Source organism: Berghia stephanieae, chromosome 4 (genome assembly GCF_034508935.2).
Source record: "Berghia stephanieae isolate SIO BIC M18660-M18661 chromosome 4, UCSD_Bste_1.3, whole genome shotgun sequence".
Classification (NCBI taxonomy): Eukaryota; Metazoa; Mollusca; class Gastropoda; order Nudibranchia; family Aeolidiidae; genus Berghia; species Berghia stephanieae.
Genome location: NC_088363.1, coordinates 83,714,467 through 83,733,705, shown reverse-complemented (window position 1 = coordinate 83,733,705; position 19,239 = coordinate 83,714,467). Strand labels below are relative to the sequence as shown.

Genomic DNA, 19,239 nt, shown 5'->3' with positions numbered 1-19,239 from the left:
ACGTAGCAGTGTTAAGGTCATTTTTTAAAAAAACCTTCACATTTTGAGATTGGTAGAAAAAAATCTAAAATGCTTATGAACCGTCTTTGATCTGACAGTTGATATTAAAATTAAAAAAGATAAGAATGATATCGCAACATCAAAGTAAATTTAAGAAAATACAATCAATATAATTTTTTGTTGCTTTTATCATCATGCTCATCATTAATATCATGTTCATCATCATCATGTTCATCATCATCATCATCATCATCATCATCATCATCATCATCATCATCATCATCATCATCACCATCAACAGCAATATCATTCATTCATTATCATCATTATCGTTGCTAAAATAATTATTAATAATAAATAATACTAATATTAATGACTGAAAATAGTAGTAGAAGTGTCAGTAGTAGTTAGTAGTTGAAGTAGTAGTAGTAGTAGTAGTAGTAGTAGTAGTAGTAGTAGTAGTAGTAGTAGTAGTAGTATTAGTAGTAGTCGTGGTGGTAGTAGTAGTAGTAGTAGTAGTAGTAGTAGTAGTAGTAGTAGTAGTAGTAGTAGTAGTAGTAGTAGAGAAGAAGAAGAAGAAGAAGAAGAAGAAGAAGAAGAAGAAGAAGAAGAAGAAGAAGAGAGAAGAAGAAGAAAAAACAAATAATAATAATAATAATAATAATAATAATAATAATAATAATAATAATAATAATAATAATAATAATAATAATAATATAATAACAATAACAATTACAATAACTAATAATAATAATAATAATAATAATAATAATAATAATAATAATAATAATAATAATAATAATAATAATAATAATAATAATAATCATAACTTAGTTATCCGAACCATACGACGGCGACAATGACGATAATGATAATAACTATAATTGTAATGATGATGATGAGGATGATGATGAAAAGGAATTAAAAAAATATTTCAGCACATATCTATATTATTTTAACGAAAATAATTTTGATATAATAATGCTCGCTTTTGTACACACCAAAAAAAAACAACAAAAAAACATGAAAACTTGCAATTGAAAGTGGAATGAGAAAAACGATTAACATATCAGCTGATGTATGTGGAGTCTGTGTCCAAATGGCAACAATTTATCACCGTCTCCAGATTGGTTTGGATTTGTCACACCATATGTAACTGGTAGCGAATCTGAGGATATAGAAAACACGAAATTAACGTCACTCATTGTTTTTAGCCAGCCATTTTATGAGTAATTATATCAATCAAACGTTCAAGGTTACACATAGTTGGCCTGACAAAATGTTGTGAGTTTTTGGCTAATCGAACAGCATCAAAAGTAAAATATTTGGAAGAAAGAAAAGAAATTAAAATATAAACTTTAAAGCACATTTCCATTTTCATTTGTTAATTGGCTATACGGAACCAATTACAATCCACTTCATTTAATAAAGGCGCGATTTGGCATTCTTTTTTCTTCACTTCCACTTTACAATATAATGTCACCAGATTGGAGTGGGGTGATTTGATGTGGATAAAAACAACGCTCAAGGTTCGCATCCAATGAACTCGTTCTAAATATCACCCCATCCCTTGAATGATCACATGACAGCATGGGGTCTCGATAGCTCAGTAGACAACTCGCTTACAAGTAAAGAGACCCATGTCTTTTTTTTTTTTTTCCATTTCATTAACTCTCTCCTTACCAACTATAGGAAAATCGTCACATTCGTGACATTCCAACATTGTTTTAATTCAAATTTCTTTTGTACATGATAACATTTAAAGAAAATGAACAATGTGTTGTAGAGCATGTTCTGCTTAAGAAATTATTTATCACAATAACTCACTGCGTTTGAGTGATATTAAATATATTTTTGTGTTAGTTGGGTGTGACGTTTTGGGGAAAATCCTGAAAATAGCTGGTAAGGAGAGAGTTAAATGGTACACCATATTTTCGGTCCCTTGTCTTTTATTAAATTTCCAGTTGGTGAGGATTCATTTCTTTGTAGAGCATAAAAATCAAAACGTCTCCACTTTTCATGTCATGTTGTGTACCTGTACTGTGTGTGTGTCAATAATTACAAAATAATACTTTACAGAAGGCTCCATCTCCATTTAAAGGGAACAATTAATTCGATCCTGTTCTACATCGGAGTCAGCTATTTGGAGCAATTAAGCGTCAAGTATTTAGGTCGCCCAAATAATGAAGTTGTTTGACCCGTTCTTTCGTAATCCGACAAAACGATTTTATTTCTTTTTTTTTTTTGACAGACAACATTTATGATGCAACAGATTATATTAATTTGTTTTAAAAAGTAGTCCTTCACAGCCATTGGGCCCATGAAGCCAGAGTTTATGTTTATCCTGATATCCATAGCGTGAAACGGACAATAGCAATTGCTTGCTATCCTTTGGTTAGGACGCTTGTCTATCGCAAAGTAATTTCAGCCAAATCTATCATATTCAGCTACCCATTCACTGCAGGATGGACAGGGGATTCAGAAAAAAATCTAGACTTCACCCGGGATCGATCTTGGTCCCTTTGCGCGTGAAGCAGAGTGCTCTACCAACAGAGGTAACGGGACCCCTTGATCTGTTTTAGGTATTGAAATAACCAGGATCTCTAGACCACTGTCGAGATGAGCTTGAACTAACATCAACATCTAACGTCCGATATCCAACCATTTTTGTCAATTAAAAAAGCTATTCCTGCTATTATTTCAGTGACAAGTCTCTCAGATTTGTTTTTTGTTTTTATTTTATTTTTCGTTTTATTGTCTTTGGTTTTTCTTCCGGTTTTTGGGTGGGGGAGTTTAATTGACTATGTTAGAATTATGTTTTGGGGAGTGTGTTTTATTTTTTTTTGGGGGGGGGGGGGGGGGGGGGGGGGGGAGGGGAATCATTTAGTCTGTATTATACGCTGCGGATTGAAGCTCGTGTCAATCATTCATTCTTTGAAGACTTTTCGTCTCGGAATGTCACGATAATTCCATGTTGTCACAACACTATAGAAATGTCACTATTTTCGTGGTTTATTTATAGAATCTTTTATTTTGGCATCACGTTAAACACGACATAGAATGCCGGATTGATACTAAAGGTCATGGGTGTAATTTTGGGCCAAAGTGATTGCACCTGAATATGCATCATCTTTATAGAGGGAATGAAGACGACGTCACTCTTTATTATTTTATTAGAAGTTAGACCGCCAGAGAAAAGATTAGTTCTCAATAAAAAATTATAGGTTACACATAAATATAATATAGGTTGAAAGAAGTTGGCATCACTCAGTTCTTTGTCATTATTTTTAGACAGTCTGTTAGTGATTAGTTAGTATTAACTTATATCAATCAGACTATAAACGTAAAAGGGGACATACAGTGGTGTGTGTTGGTATGTTCAATTTGTCTTGCGGGTGTTGTATTTTATCTAAACACATAGCACTGATTGTATGCGTTTAGTCAAATACTGACTCACCACTTGTACCCGCCAGATCGTTCGTGCCAACACACAAATCATACGGTATAAAGAAAACTCGTTAACTTCAAATATCGATCGACTTCAAAAAAGTCCCGGGTTTGAGAGTTTTTTGTCAGGATAAGGGTCATATCCATTGATTGTTATAATTTGAAGGACACGTTTTCTTGCGATTTTTAAAAAGTGTTTCTTTTTATTTTTTTTCAAAGTACAGTTAGCATTGAATCAAACGTCATACCATCAATTGATCTTAGTGATCTTTGGACTCCAAGACAGAATTCATGTGATGCGTGTCGGCGTCACATTTCCTCTGATCCTTGTCACAATGAACCACCATCTACAACGACTATCACAATCTACAACGACAATCACAATCTACAACGACAATCACAATCTACAACGACAATCACAATCTACAACGACTATCATACAACCGTACGCAGGCAAAACGCGTTTTTGTGTTGTTTTTTAATTTTATTTTTTTGGCATTTTTACCAGAAAAGTTATTTCAAATCCCAATCAATTTTAAGAAAATCGCCAATATGTCTAAAATGTCTAATATCACCTTATACGTTTATAGAACTTTTTAAAAGGTATCAGGTTTGAGAATACTTTCTGATTTGGAAGCACCGTATCCACTGATGTTTTAAGTAAAGTTTTTCTCCACAATTTTATAAAAGTCAATGTAAGGCGATAGTGTGCTCTAAATGTCTTCTCCGCATGGTGGAACACTGTAAGCTAGATTTACGAGAAATAAAGCCCATTGGTATAGTTGGGTGTTGCTGGGGTAAGCATTTCTCACCATTCATCATTCATTCATGCTCCAAATCCTATCATCTACCTCCTAAATTCCCGTCCAATCAAAACATGTCCGCCAAGTATTTATTCATCTCACACATAGCTGTCTTTAATATGTGGCTATCAGCCAACGTTCCGGTCCCTCCAGATTCTAAACAATTCTCATATATTTTTGACTAAGACGAATAAAAATGCCTGGCGTTGTACGGTGTTCCAGTGTGAATCTTGACATTCCTGCAGCAAATCATTGTAATAAATACTCATAAACCGGAAGTAGACATGTAGTCAAAGTCCTGCACAATGAGAAAGAATGACCAGAGCGTCAGTCTGGTATTATTTCAGGTTGAATCAGCTGATCAGAATCTTGCTTCTAGTTCAAAGTCAAAATATAAAAGATACTGATAAGTGCCTTTGGAGTCTAAATCAAGACGTTTTATTTGACTTCACATTGAGATCAATGACTAAATTGTTTTGATTTGTTTTAAAGGGTTTTACGGCTCCTCATCATCTTTTTGGAGATGATGGAATATCCAATTGATTTAGATCTAGCTAAAGCACCAAAGAACAGAATTAAATCCAAGAGCAAAAATAGACCTGTAGCTAGTGTGGAAATACTAGAGATCGACGGTGGGGGAATTTATTCTTTGCCTTAACCAAGAAACTGCTGGGACAACAGATGCAAGCTGCTCTCCCATCTTGATCGGGCAACTTTACCAACTTGCTTTGGTCAATATTTTAAAGAAAAAACTGACACCATCAGGAAAGAACTCTCAAACGACTCGATTCAAACAACATTTGGCAAGTTACACGGTGATTCGTTAACAACTTTATCAAAGATCACTGAAGCTGACTTACGTAACTGCATTATGTCGTCTACAACTTACAGTTGTGGTCTGGACCCAGTAAATACTACCATGCTAAAAAAATGCATTGATGTAGTTTTAACACCCTTTGCATGTATTGTAAACGATTTGGTCTAGGACCAGACATTTTCAAAGTTGCTCATGTCCTTAAAAACCCGATCTACATAAAGAGAACTTAAAGAACTATTGCTCTGTCTCTAATCTTCCTTTTCTCTCTAAAATCTTGGACCACTTGAATTTTAGATTCACTTCTAACGACGTGACTCGTTTGCAGATCTGATAACTTGAATTGTTATGGCCTGATCGATGAAATGGAAATACTCTCAAACCAACGCTAAATACTGTCCATTACAACAATGTTATAACAAGCTCATAATTGCTTTCGCTTATCAGACCTGCAAATAGGTGCACGTCGACTTTTTAAATATCTGATATTCTCCGACATATAACAATATTGACACGGTAGATCAGAAATGGACACAGACAAGTTGAGGTGAGCAAACACACTGACCTGTGTATAATTAAGCCATACCATCAACATTACGGACGCTGAAGAAACAGGGTTTTTTTTTCATTTTGGCCACGCGTATCTACTTTAAATATCAATGAATTAAACACAAAAAAGGTTGTAAATACGTCTAGTTCCCGAGACTTCAAAATTTTTGTAAAGTTTAATGTCCAGAAAACTCGTCCTTCAAATATCGATCGATTAAAATGACATTTAAATCAATTGATACTTGAAAAACGAGTTTTTTGGCCAACTTTTAACAGAAGCGTTTATATCAGGTTACGGCAGGAAAATATTAAGTTTTAATCTCTGAGAGAATATTAACCACTGCCGCACTGTGGAATAAATCGTATTTAAATATATGGCCAGAAAAATCGTCCTTCAAACATCGATCAATTTAAATGAACCTCATCTTGAGAGTTTTTACTAAGTCGGGGGTCATTTAAATCGATCGATATTTGAAGGAAGAGTTTTCTGGACAACATTTTAAATATGATTTTTTCCACAAGGCGGCAGTGAGTCGACAAAATTCGAAGAAAAAAATGACTGACCAAAACGAGACGTTATGTCAGTGTCTGGCAGATGTGGTTGAAGCTTACTCGCTGGTCATCGCAACCAGCTGACAATTTCATTTGACATTATTATTGAGCAAAGGGGAGTCTACAAGGTTTAAATAAGTCAAGATGTCGCTTTAGTCATCATAGGCGTGTCATAGCATGTTATCTATCTACAAATAGAGGCAGCCGACAGCTGTGGCTGTGAGAAATTTAGACGGCTTTTCGTGGAATGGAATAAAACACTCCTTCTCCTCCTCCTCCTTCTCCTTCTTCGTCTTCTTCTTCTTCTTCTTCTTCTTCTTCTTCTTCTTCTTCTTCTTCTCCTCCTCCTCCTCCTTCTTCTCCTCCTCCTCCTCCTTCTTCTTCTTCTTCTTCTTCTTCTTCTTCTTTTTCTCTTCCTCCTTCTTCTTCTTCTCTTCCTTCTTCTTCTTCTTCTCTTCCTTCTTCTTCTTCTCCTCCTCCTCCTCCTTCTCCTCCTCCTCCTCCTTCTTCTTCTTCTTCTTTTTCTTCTCTTCTTCTTCTTCTTCTTCTTCTTCTTCTTCTTCTTCTTCTTCTTCTCCTCCTCCTCCTCCTCCTCCTCCTCCTCCTCCCCCCCCCCCTCCCTTTTTCCTCCTTCACCGTTGCCATATTTTTCATGAATTAACCATAACATAAAGCATGGCCGTGCCGGCTCTCTGAATCGTGACACTTTCTCCATAACCCCTCTCCTCCACCGACATACCCAACAGTGATTCTGTAGTTGGATTTATGTTTGGTCTGGCGGAAAGTACTTTGCTATAGACATCTTATCAATCCGAAATATACCACGCAATTGTTTCTAGTCCGTGAACGCTGTAGAGACCCGAGATAAACTTCTGCTCCGTTAGCCATATTGTGTTTCTCAGGGATAATATTATGTATTAACATATAATGCATAATTTATAACTCGAATTTAACCATATGAGCGTGAAAAAATACACACTTGAAACCATCACTGTGACACATTTCGCTTTGTAACTAATTCAACAATGGTAACTCATGCATGTATTCAAAGGTTCGTCGTGCCATTGAACCGACAGATGTGTCAAGGTATGTGTGTGTGTGTGTGTGTGTGTGTGTGTGTGTGTGTGTGTGTGTGTGTGTGTGTGTGTTTACATTATGATATACCTATGTGTGTGTTTGTGTGTTTGCATGTAGATGTGTGTGTATGTGGGTGTGTGAGTGTTTGAATGAGTAAAACTGGGAGCAAAGGAATAGTACTAGAGCAGGATACTCATTAATGCTATAGATAGTTTGCGTTTGGCTAAAAAGCTCACATCATTGTCATCCGGAAGTATTATGGACCAACACACAAAACTATGTGTAACCTTGAACTTTATGGTTGGTTAATACAGTTTAGTGAGAATTTCTCATAAACAATGATGGCAAAAAGCAATAACAAAGACCCGAGTGACGTCAACTTCATACTATCTATATAACAACTAAACAAAACACAACAAAACACACATACACACACAGCGAACACTTTGAGTTTCGGGCGTAACAGATTCAATTTGTTTTTAGTTTTTCCTCACAAAAATCTTTACTTTCGACGATATGTAATTTTCTATCATTTTTTAAAAGCCAGTGTCAATATCAACAAAAGCAAGTTATGCCTTTGCCATTTGTAACTGACGTATTTTACATCTAAATCAAAGCCCTCTTCATATCACAGTTAATCGGAGCTATTTTGGTGACATGAAGTGAAGTTATCCAAGTTATTCTTTCAAGACTTACTGTTCTGTAGCCTAGACCTCATCAAACAAGTGACCAAGTCCTAGTCCTTAGGTGTCGTGAATTTAAACTGCGACTGACTTGGTCACTCACATAAAAAGCGATGTTTGTTCAGGTCCTTGATTCAAGTCACTAAACGCCAGTCGGCCTTCACAACAACGGCTTGTATCGTATGAGTTTCATAACCAGAAGACTATTTTTACAAACCAACATTTCAGGTAATAGCGTAGCCATCGTAAATTTATGGCCTGATACAAACCCAAAAAAACAGTCGACAAAGATAACGGAGAAAAAACTTAATTGTGAGATGTAATCAGTAGCAAATAGATAGTATGAAGTTGACGTCACTCAGGTCTTTATTGTTTTTTTTGTTTTTTTGCCATCCGCGTTTATGAGTAATGCTCACTGAACTGTATTAACCTGACTATAAACGTTCATGGATACACACAGTTTTGTGTGTTGGTCCGTTTTACTTCCGGATGGCAATGTTATGAGGTTCTTAGCCAAGCGCATACTATCTATACGTTCAAGGTTACACATAGTTGTGTGTGTGTGTTGGTGCGTTGTACGTTGTATGGCAATGTTGTGAGTTTCTTAGCCAATAGCATACTATCTATAGATAGTATGCGCTTGGCTAAGAAGCTCATAACATTGCCATCCGGAAGTATAATAATAATAATAATAATAATAATAGATCTTTATTGTCCATAAATATGGCAATTTGTCATTTAGTTACACTTGTTATAATGTTAAACGATAACTAAGATTGAACAGATATTTCACTCCTACTTATTTTCTCTCTCTCTCTCTCTCTCTCTCTCTCTCTCTCTCTCTCTCTCTCTCTCTCTCTCTCTCTCTCTCTTCTTTCTTTCACACGTGCGATATACACAACATAAACATATTCATTTCGTTTTCAATTTGTTACGATTGTGGCAATTCGACACCAAAAATTATCATCATTATCAATTGGTCAGTTAATCTTACATTAAATAAATTAATCAGTTAATCAGTCAACGAATCAATCCTTGGTTTTTCTGTACCATATGAAATATTCAAAATTTTTATTGCTGATGGAACGAACGTTGATTTATACTTGTTAGTTCTACATTTAATCTGACAAAACCTTCTCCCAGATGGTAAAAGACTAAATTCATGGTATAAAATATGTTTTTTATTGTTGGTAATTGAGAATGCTTTCCTTTCTATTGCTTTTCCATGAATTCTTTCTACTCCATCAAGAGGATGGTTTATTATTTTTGATGCCTCTTTGATAGATTTTGAAATTTTTGATTTATCTTTAAGTCGGCATCCTCCAAACCATATGGTGCAGCCAAACGCAATTACACTTTTAATCAATGAGTCATAAACTCTTAACATAGTTTTCTTCCTTACTTGAAATGTTCTCAATTTCCTTAGGATGTATAATCTTTGGGCAACTTTCTTAGAAATTATATTAATATGTTGAGAGAAATTGAGGGAACTATCAATGGTTATTCCTAAATATTTAAAATAGTCAACTATCTCAACATCATCTTTACCGATCGCCACACACTTTAAGTCGTTTTTATTTTTTACACCAAACACCTGTTCTTTCGTTTTTTCAACATTTAATTCAAGCTGATTTTGTTTACACCAATCGGTGAGTATATTTATTTGTTTGAAATAATTCTTTTCGGTAACTTTATCTTTTAATAAGCCAAGAATAGCAGTATCATCTGCATATTTCACTATAAAACAATTTTCAAAGGATGGTCTGCAGTCGTTGGTGTATAAGATGTACAGGATTGGGGAACTCACACAGCCTTGGGGACATCCGTTCGACAACGTTCTTTTGTTGGAGATATGTTCACCCAATTTTACACATTGCGGTCTATGGGTCAGAAACTCTTTATACCATTTAATAAGGTAGTTTGGAATATCCATGCTGCACAACTTTTGAAGCAAAATATCTGTGTTCATGGCATTAAAAGCTGACGAAAAGTCGACAAACAGGATTCTGGCGTAATTCGAGGGCGTTTGGTCAAGGTGTTTCGAGATCAAATTTGTGGCGGTTAATAGTGCGTCTTCAACACTGAGATGTTGCTGGTATGCAAATTGGTACGGATCTAGCAATTTCAGGTCATAACATTTTTGTAGGAGTCAGATTTTAAAATTTTTTCTAAACATTTCATTACAAGCGATGTAAGCGCCACTGGACGGAAGTCATTCAATACGGTCGGACAACGCTTTTTTGGAACTGGAACGACAATCGATGTTTTCCAAAGTACTGGCACTGATTGTTCATCGATTGACCTTTGAAAAAGTTTTGTATAAGGTATAGCCAGTTGTTGGTGACAGTTTTTCAAAATAGTTCCGGTAATGTTGTCTGGTCCTGGTGCTTTATGTTCTTTACATCTCCGGAAGAGGGAGCTTACGGTTTCTTCTTCAATATCTGGAGGTGGCTCATTGTCATTTGACAAACCGTTGTGAACAGGTGGGAGCCTGTCAAAACGACAGTAAAAATCATTTAATTTGTTGACATCAGTTTTCGTTTTTCCTTGTGGGAATGTTCGTTTCTTTTGGTCTACTCCTCCCATTTGTTTTATCATCTCCCATGCTTTCCTTGCGCAGCCCGATCTCAGTTGTCGCTCCATTTTATTTTTGTATTCAACCTTCTCTTCTTTTATTGTATTTCTGATCTCCAACAAAACTGTGTATCCATGAATGTTTATAGTCAGGTTAATACAGTTCAGTGAGCATTAATCATAAACGCGGATGGCAAAAAAAACAATAACAAAGACCTGAGTGACGTCATCTTCGAACTATCTATAGAATCATTTGTTTCCTTGAGCACTTCTAACAACTCACTTTTCACTTTCGTTTGATGACCGTAGTCGTCTTTTGTGACGTGATTACTTTGGTCAGTGTCAGGCCATAGCCATCGTTATGTTTTGCCTGATACTGAAATCCAAAAGGACTGGCAGTTTGACGTCATTTTTTGGTTTTTGCACCGCTTAGAGAGTTGTCGTTAGTGGTGCTCATGGAAACAAGTTATTTCATTCGTTGAACTATTGAATACAACTCACAATTTGTTTTCTTTTGTGGCAAAAGACTGGCATTTTGACGTCATTTTTTGGTCAGTATCAGGCCATAACTTTACGAAGGCCACGGTCAGGCCCGTTTACGAAGGAACGGTCAAAATGAACGGATGTATTCATTTGGCGTGCATTCATGTATTTCGTTAATGTTTTAATGTCGTTATTGTCGTGAAAACGAATAATAATGACCAACGATAAATAATGTGATACTAAACTGCTAGATGGTGTTTTTCCCGTTAAATGATATCATTTGTGACCCATCGTCTCAAAGCGGTATTAAGTCGGAAGGAACCATATGCTTAAAAGCCGAATTAAATGTTAAACTGGTCAAAAATATAAATCTTTGGCATAGCACCCGAAAATATGGTATCCGTTCTCCTCAATAAAACGTATAAACTCAACACAAGTCGGCTATAAATTCAATTTTCAACATCTTAACCAACCCGACTTAATATCATTTTGAGACGAAGGGTCACATTTTATTTATCTTTCTAAAATACAACATGAGGTGTTATAATATAATACGACTTGAAACCAAAACAGGGAACATATCAATTTCCAGGAGAGACCTCGTAGACTCGATTTTTCGACTCTTGTAACAATCGAATAGGCTTCAACATTCATGACGTCACTTCCCTCGTAATGACGCATGGTAACTTAGTAACTGGCTTTAAATTATCGGAACAATGGCGGACGCCCTTATAAAATATTTCTCCGACGAGCATAAAAGTGTATCCAGAGGAGAAAATCATTATAAATATGATCATGTTTTGACTTTTATACATTCTGATCACATGACATATGAAAGGTTCTAGCCAGCATGAAGAATAAAAAGTATCGATTTTCTTTGTTTAGAACCACGCTGCTCGCCGTTGCTGGGCGACGTGACATCAGACTATTGAATCCAATTCACTCTAACACGAATGAGTTATGACTGTGACAAATGTAAATTTTTGGTGAGCAGATTGTTTTGTACTGTAAGCCAATCCCCATGTATCGTTTGACATCGTAAAGTGTCAGAATAATAAATAAAATGCTCCCAATATTCAATCCAGCCCTACACTGACGAAGCGCCTTTTCCAATTTGGCCATACAATGTAAACCTCTATTGATGCGATGCCCTAAAAATACTCAAAACATCCGCCAGCCTGATATGACGTTCCAAGACATAAAACTATGTATTGATGCTGTGCGTTTATAAAAAAAAAGACTCATCGCATCCGCCAGACGTACCAACACACACAACTATATTATGTAAGCTTGAATGTTGATAGACTTTAGTGACAACGACAACAGGTAGTCCGTTCTACAACTACAACCCGTGCACACGCGTTGACGCGGATATATCTTCACAGCCATCGACTGATTGGAATGATAATTGGCTCGAACACGAGAGTTGTTACATTAAGCCGATGTTTTGTCATTGGTTACAGTATACCATACTTTGGGATTTTTCCTTATTTACGGTATATATAGTTCGAAGATGACGTCACTCAGGTCTTTGTTATTGTTTTTGCCATCCGCGTTTATGAGTAGTTCTCACTAAACTGTATTAACCTGACTATAAACGTTCATGGTTACACACAGTTTTGTGTGTTGGTCTGTTTTACTTCCGGATGGCAATGTTATGAGCTTCTTTGTCAAGCGCATACTATCTATATAAAAAACGAAGGGTCTGGATGATTTTGATGTTTTACATTAATAATATGAGACACATTGAATTCTGTTCTGAACTCGCACACAGGCTTGACGAAGGGTTTCCAGTTCACGAGATTCATGTGCATGACTCACTAACATTGCCATCCGGGGTTCAAAATCAAACAGCAAAATGTACACTTTGTAAAAACTTGACATAAACAATGGGAGCGATCTATATTCAGGTTTTCGTCCAACCTAGTCATCAATCACATGATTTGTTGCGGTACAACGATTCGATATTTCTTTTAAAATGTAAACACGCTGCTTTGTTTGTGAAAGTTGTAAACATACACATGTGTCAAACTGAACAAAATGACCAATCGTGATGTTGGATATTTCTCAAACTGTGAACACTTTTCACTATGTGGGTAATTTTGAGCACATATTTCAATGTGACCAATGACCTCGAGCACATGGAAAGTTAATATAGATCGCTCCCATTGTTACACTTTAAAGTTGAAAGCCAGAGGCGTAGCTTCTTGTTGTGAGTTCTACATTCATAAAAAAAAAAAACTGATAACAATATGGACTAGACATGCAAATTTGTCACAATGAGGAAAATTTACAAGTATTTTCCAGAGAGGCGAAGCGCGAATTCCTTTTTCATGGCATGCGGCGAATAGATAGTATGCAGATGACGTCACTCAGGCCTTTGTTATTGTTTTTGCCATCCGCGTTTGTGAGTTGTTCTCACTAAACTGTATTAACCAGACTATAAAAGTTCATGGTTACACAGAGTTTGTGTGTTGGTCCGTTATACTTCCGGATGGCAATGTTGTGAACTCCTTGGCCAAGCGCATTCTATCTATAGCAGTGCTGTGAATAGATTGCCCACAACCAGAAAAACAGAGTGGAGAGGCCAAATTAATATTTATGTCATTTTAATAATGCACCTGTTGTATCTGAAACCAGCGGTTCCTTTAAAAGGTTATACTCTACAAAACCTACATGGAATCGGGTATCAAAGACGTTTAGATCAGTGACATTTCACATTATTACATTTAAAGTGAATTCAAGAATGGCAAACATGTAACGTGCTCGATGGGTGACCAGTGGGTTTTCGTGACATGTCTTGTGCGACCTTTAGAAGTTGCCTTGCTCAACAGTTGATATCGGTATTCAAAATTCGTAATGTCACTTATGCCCGCATGCAAAAGGTCACGGCACCACATTTCGTAATTTTGGAGGAATTTTCGCACGGTATTTGGAACAGGCAATTATATATAATATATAATAATAATAATAATAATAATAATAATAATAATAATAATAATAATAATAATAAATAATAATAATAATAATAATAATAATAATAATAATAATAATAATATAATAATAATAATAATACTTTATTGCATCCCAAAAAGGAAATTTTTTGTACAGACGTGTTATAATTTACACAATAAGATAAAAATACAATGGAAATAGGATGAATATATAAAAAAAGGAGCAGCTCTATAACCAGAGCTGCGCTTTATAATATGAATAATTTCAACACTGTAGAATAGTTAAAACTGTCACTATAAAATGAAAATTGAAAAGATTGCAAAACAAATAAATTAATAAATTAATATTTATATTTTTAAAAAGTAAAAATGAGAAATAATTATATAAAATGATTATTGCTTGTTGTTATAAAGCCTAAGACTGGACGGCAGAAAATATTTTCGGTGTCTCTCTGTTTTCGTTGAAATAGAGAAAGGGCGACCACTTCTTTCTGACATAATAATTGATGGTCTTAGTGGATGATACTGGTCATTTAATATTTTAGTTATTTTATTTATAACAAAATTTCTCGTATAAAAGATCTACATCGTCAACATCATTTATATAGCGTTTAATGGATTTTTTAATATTTGAATTTATTTTGTTCCTTTCCACTGCTAAGCAATTGCCTCCCCAAGCTGTTATACAAAATGACAAAACACTTTCGATCACTGCTCTATAAAATAATGTGCAGAGGGTTTTATCTATTCTAAACTGAGAGAGTTTTGATAAAAAATATGTACGTCTGCACATCTTATGCCTAATTATTTTCAAGTGTTCATCCCACGTGAGCCTGTCATCAATCGTTACACCAAGGTATTTGTAGTGAGGAACTCGCTGGACGAATTGGTCCTTTAATTTTAACGGTTCTATCGGTTCCTTCACTCTCCTAAAGTCAATCACTAGCTCCTTTGTCTTGCTTATGTTAAGCTCTAGGTGGTGGGCATCACACCAAGACACAAATCTATCAATTTCTTGCCTATAAGCCACTTCGTTGCCATTTGTTATGAGGCCTTGAAGAGCGGTGTCATCTGCAAACTTTATTAAAGGTACACTCAGGTTTTGACTTCTACAGTCATTCGTGTATATTGTGAATAATACAGGGGACAATACACAACCTTGAGGAGCACCAGTATTTGTAGTTATACAGGAAGATTTGTTTTGTCCTAATTGAACATATTGTGCTCTCTCCGTAAGAAATTCGAGCACCCAAGCAATTATATACTTGTTTAAATTCAGACTAGTCAATTTTTGAACAACCAACTGAGGTTGCATTGTATTGAACGCTGAAGAAAAATCTGCAAAAAGCAATCTGCAATAGCTCCTAGCGTGATCTAGATGCCTGTAGATGTTGTTTGTAAACAGCAAAATGGCATCCTCTACGCCACATCCTGGTTTGTAAGCAAATTGATGACTATCACTCAGTGGCATAAACTGATTCCTAATTTTAACAAGAACAAGTTTTTCTAAAGATTTCATGACTATTGAAGTCAGTGCAACAGGTCTGAGATCGTTCATAGTTCCAAGTTTTTCTTTTTTTGGAACAGGAATAATTTTTGAAGTTTTCCAAATTTCAGGGATCGAAATATGTGTATAAATGGGGGAAAGCTGATGGGCACATTCTTTTAATAATTTTCCTTTCAATCCATCCGGCCCAGCAGCCTTCCTCTCGTTTAGTTTCGAAAATACGAATCTCGTTTCCTCTTCACTGACCTCAATAGTCATTTCATCTTCCAAAGCCCTGTCAAATTTGTTTGCTGTGTCGAAACGTGAATAAAATTTATTTAAAGTTTCAATTTCGATATCTTCTGATATACTCGTGGGCTTTGGATTATAGTTAACAGCAGTTTTAAGCCCCCGCCACGTGTCCCGTATATCCCCAGAAGAAAAGCATTTTTCAATTTTATTTTTGTACTTGTCTCTACAACTAGATATTACCCTCTTTATCTCTTTTTGTTTTGTTTTCAGATCTTTTTTGTTTCCACTAGTAAAGAGAGTTTTCTTTTGGTTCAATAAAAGTTTTAGATCTTTTGTTATCCAAGGCTTGTTGTTAGGATAATATTTTATTTCTTTTTTACAAGACACTAGCTGTTCACAGAATTTTAAATACTCACTCACACAGTCATTCAGCTCATCCACACTATCACATGATTCGATAAAAACATTCCAGTCAGTGCATTCAAAACAACCACGCAAATCTTCACACACACTTCCGTTCCAGATCTGTACACTTTTCTTTACTGGTTTTACACGTTTAAAAACAGGGCGGTAGGTGGGGAGTAGCAAGAGCATGCAGTGGTCAGATAAACCTAATGGGGCACGGGGTAAACATTTATAATTATTTTTAATATTACACAGGAATAAATCTTTTTTTTTGTCCCTTGTCTCGCAGTCCACGTATTGATGAAGTCCCGGGAGATTAAAATCGTTACATTGGTTAAAATCGCCAGTGACCATCAATACGGCATCGGGTGACTTAATTTGAATGTCCTGTATTTCTTTCCTCAAAATATTTTTCGCTGTGGTGTTGTCCGATGATGGTGGAATGTAGACGTTGATGATGATGACATGAGTATATTCCCGGGGTAGATAATATGGTCGTGCCGAAACAGTAATAAATTCAATATAATCGTCACAATACATTTTCATTATCTGACAGTTATTGGGGTGGCACCATTTGTTGTTAATATATGTGCACACCCCACCCCCAGTTCGTTTATTTACATTAGTCCGATCTCCTCGAAATAGTGAATATTGTTCAATATCAAAACATGATGATGGTATGTGAGGAGATAGCCAAGTCTCTGTTAACGCTATTATGGAGGCTTGACGATAGTCACTATTAAAACGACATATATATATATATATATATATATATATATATATATATATATATATATATATATATATATAATGGCTGGCTAAAAACAATAACAAATACGTGAGTGACATCAATCCCCTTCTATGGAAGGGGATTGATGTCACTCACGTATTTGTTATTGATTTGTTGATTTGTAAAATCTAGTGATAACTAATCACATGGCTAGTAACATGGTTGTCTAAAAACAATAACAAAGAGATGAGTGACGTCAATTTTGTTTCTTCTATATCTATAAATGAAGATAAAAAATGAAGATAAACCTCAAGTTGTCAAACAGTCTCAATCCTGACAATTCTTGAAGTCTCAGGTTAAATATTTTTAAGTAAGCTGAGTTTTTAATTCATCATTAACATGAGATACGTCACGTCCTATCGAAGTTAAAAGGTCATAGCATTACTTCATAATAGGATTCAAAAGTCTGATGTCACGTCGCCCAGCAACGAGCAGCTTGGTTCTAAACAAAGAAAATCGATACTTTATATTCTCCATGCTGGCTAGAACTTTTTCAGGTGTCATGCGATCAGAATGCATAAAAGTCAAAACATGATCAAATTTATAATGTTTTTTCTCCTCTTGACACACTTTTATGCTCGTTGGAGAAGTATTTCATACGGTCGTCCGCCATTGTTCTGATAGTTTAGAACCAGTTGCTAAGTTACTATGCGTCATTACGAGGGAAGTTACGCCACGACTGTTGAAGCCTTATTGGACGAATAAAATACAGAAAAAGTGTGGAGCGGGCGACGTATTCGGTGATTCAGTGGAAAAAGTACACATGATGCCACTTTGGGTTGTTGTTTGGATACGTGTGTGTGTGTGTGTGTGTGTGTGTGTGTGTGTGTGTGTGTGTGTATGTGCGTGTGTGTGTCCTTTCTTGTCTTATTACACTGGTACTTTATCACAGTTAATATTACGAAACGGCATATTACTCCACTTATGATATCTACATTTTAACGATTTCTAACAGAGGATTTTTCTAAAATTTTAAAATTTAAGTATGGATTTTCCAAAGTCGAACATAGTTTTAAACTGCTATTTGTTTACAGCCATATTGGAAACTTTATTCACTGTGCTATATTTTACAACTTTTAACAACTACCGTGTACATCGATCTATTTATAATACTAATTTTGTGAACAGACTCAGAGGGGGTAGACGAAAACAACGCCCTATAACCACCGTCATTGGTCATCGGCCAACCCCACGCCCGCTCCCCCTACGACCTCGATCCTCGCTTCAATTTATCAACACTCGTCCCCCATCCAATCTAATCACTTCAATGAGTAATCCTCACCGTTCCTTGTCAAATGTCAACACTGTCCGTGACAGTCAGTATGAAATTAACGACCACCATGACAACAACTCGCAGCAACAGCACCGTCTTGAGCAACAACAACAACAACAACAACAACAACAACAACAACAACAACAACAACCTGCACGTAGTGATCATACCAGTTTAAAAATTGGATTACTAAATGTTAGATCGTGTCGTAATAAAACTCAAGACATAATCGACATTATTGAAGATCATAAAATTAATATTTTTGTCATCTTGGAAACATGGCTTAATCATTCATATGATGATACAATTATGAAAGCAATTACACCCGAAGGCTTTTGTATTAAATCATTTCCACGCATTGGGAGGAAAGGAGGTGGTATTGCAATTATTTACAACTTGTCACTCTTTGACAAGATATCATTTCACCATGATAATTTTAGAAGTTTTGAATACGCTGGATTTGCCATTCATGAAAATAATTTTAAAAAGTCGTTTCACTGTGTCTACCGCCCACCACCAAGCCAACAAAACAAAATATCAACAATTGATTTTTTATCTGAGTTCGGAGAATTTATGTCAATGCAATCCATTAACAAAAAGCATAATATTTTTATGGGTGATTTTAACATTGATTATTTCGGAAACAAAAATGAATCGAAAGTATTTCGGGAGATTATTGACACAAACAACTATATTCAACTTGTAAGCGGTCCTACAAACAACCATGGCCACACAATAGATCATGTCATTACAGACATTGAACATTCTCTCTCTTCATCTGTCTCAAATATTGATAAATTAATCTCTGACCATCATTTAATTGTGTTTTGCGTTTTATTTCCAATGAAGCACGAAGTAAAAAAGATGATAACATCTCGTAATTTGAAGAATATAAACATGAACATTTTTAAACAAGACCTTGACCATAACGTTAAAAATAAACATGATGCGAATGGTCTCCACGAGTCAATTGTTGGTTCGGTGGACAAGCATGCTCCCTTAACAACTAGAGCAGTAAAAGTGAGACGTCAAGCACCCTGGTATAATACCGAAATAAAATTGAATGGATTAGCCAGGAGGCGGGCAGAAAGAAAATG

The 19,239-nt window shown here is 35.6% G+C and overlaps 1 protein-coding gene across 1 annotated transcript in view; it reads right to left on the bottom strand.

Moving 5' to 3' along the window:
* Positions 1-889: 889 nt before the first annotated feature.
* The window catches only part of LOC144971404 (ceramide phosphoethanolamine synthase-like), a 46,314-nt gene continuing 27,964 nt past the window's right edge, over positions 890-19,239 (bottom strand). The window contains exon 5 of the mRNA XM_078912248.1: positions 890-1,168. Coding sequence (XP_078768374.1) covers positions 1,142-1,168 — 27 coding nt within the window. The 3' untranslated portion in view covers positions 890-1,141. The remainder of the gene's footprint in view (positions 1,169-19,239) is intronic.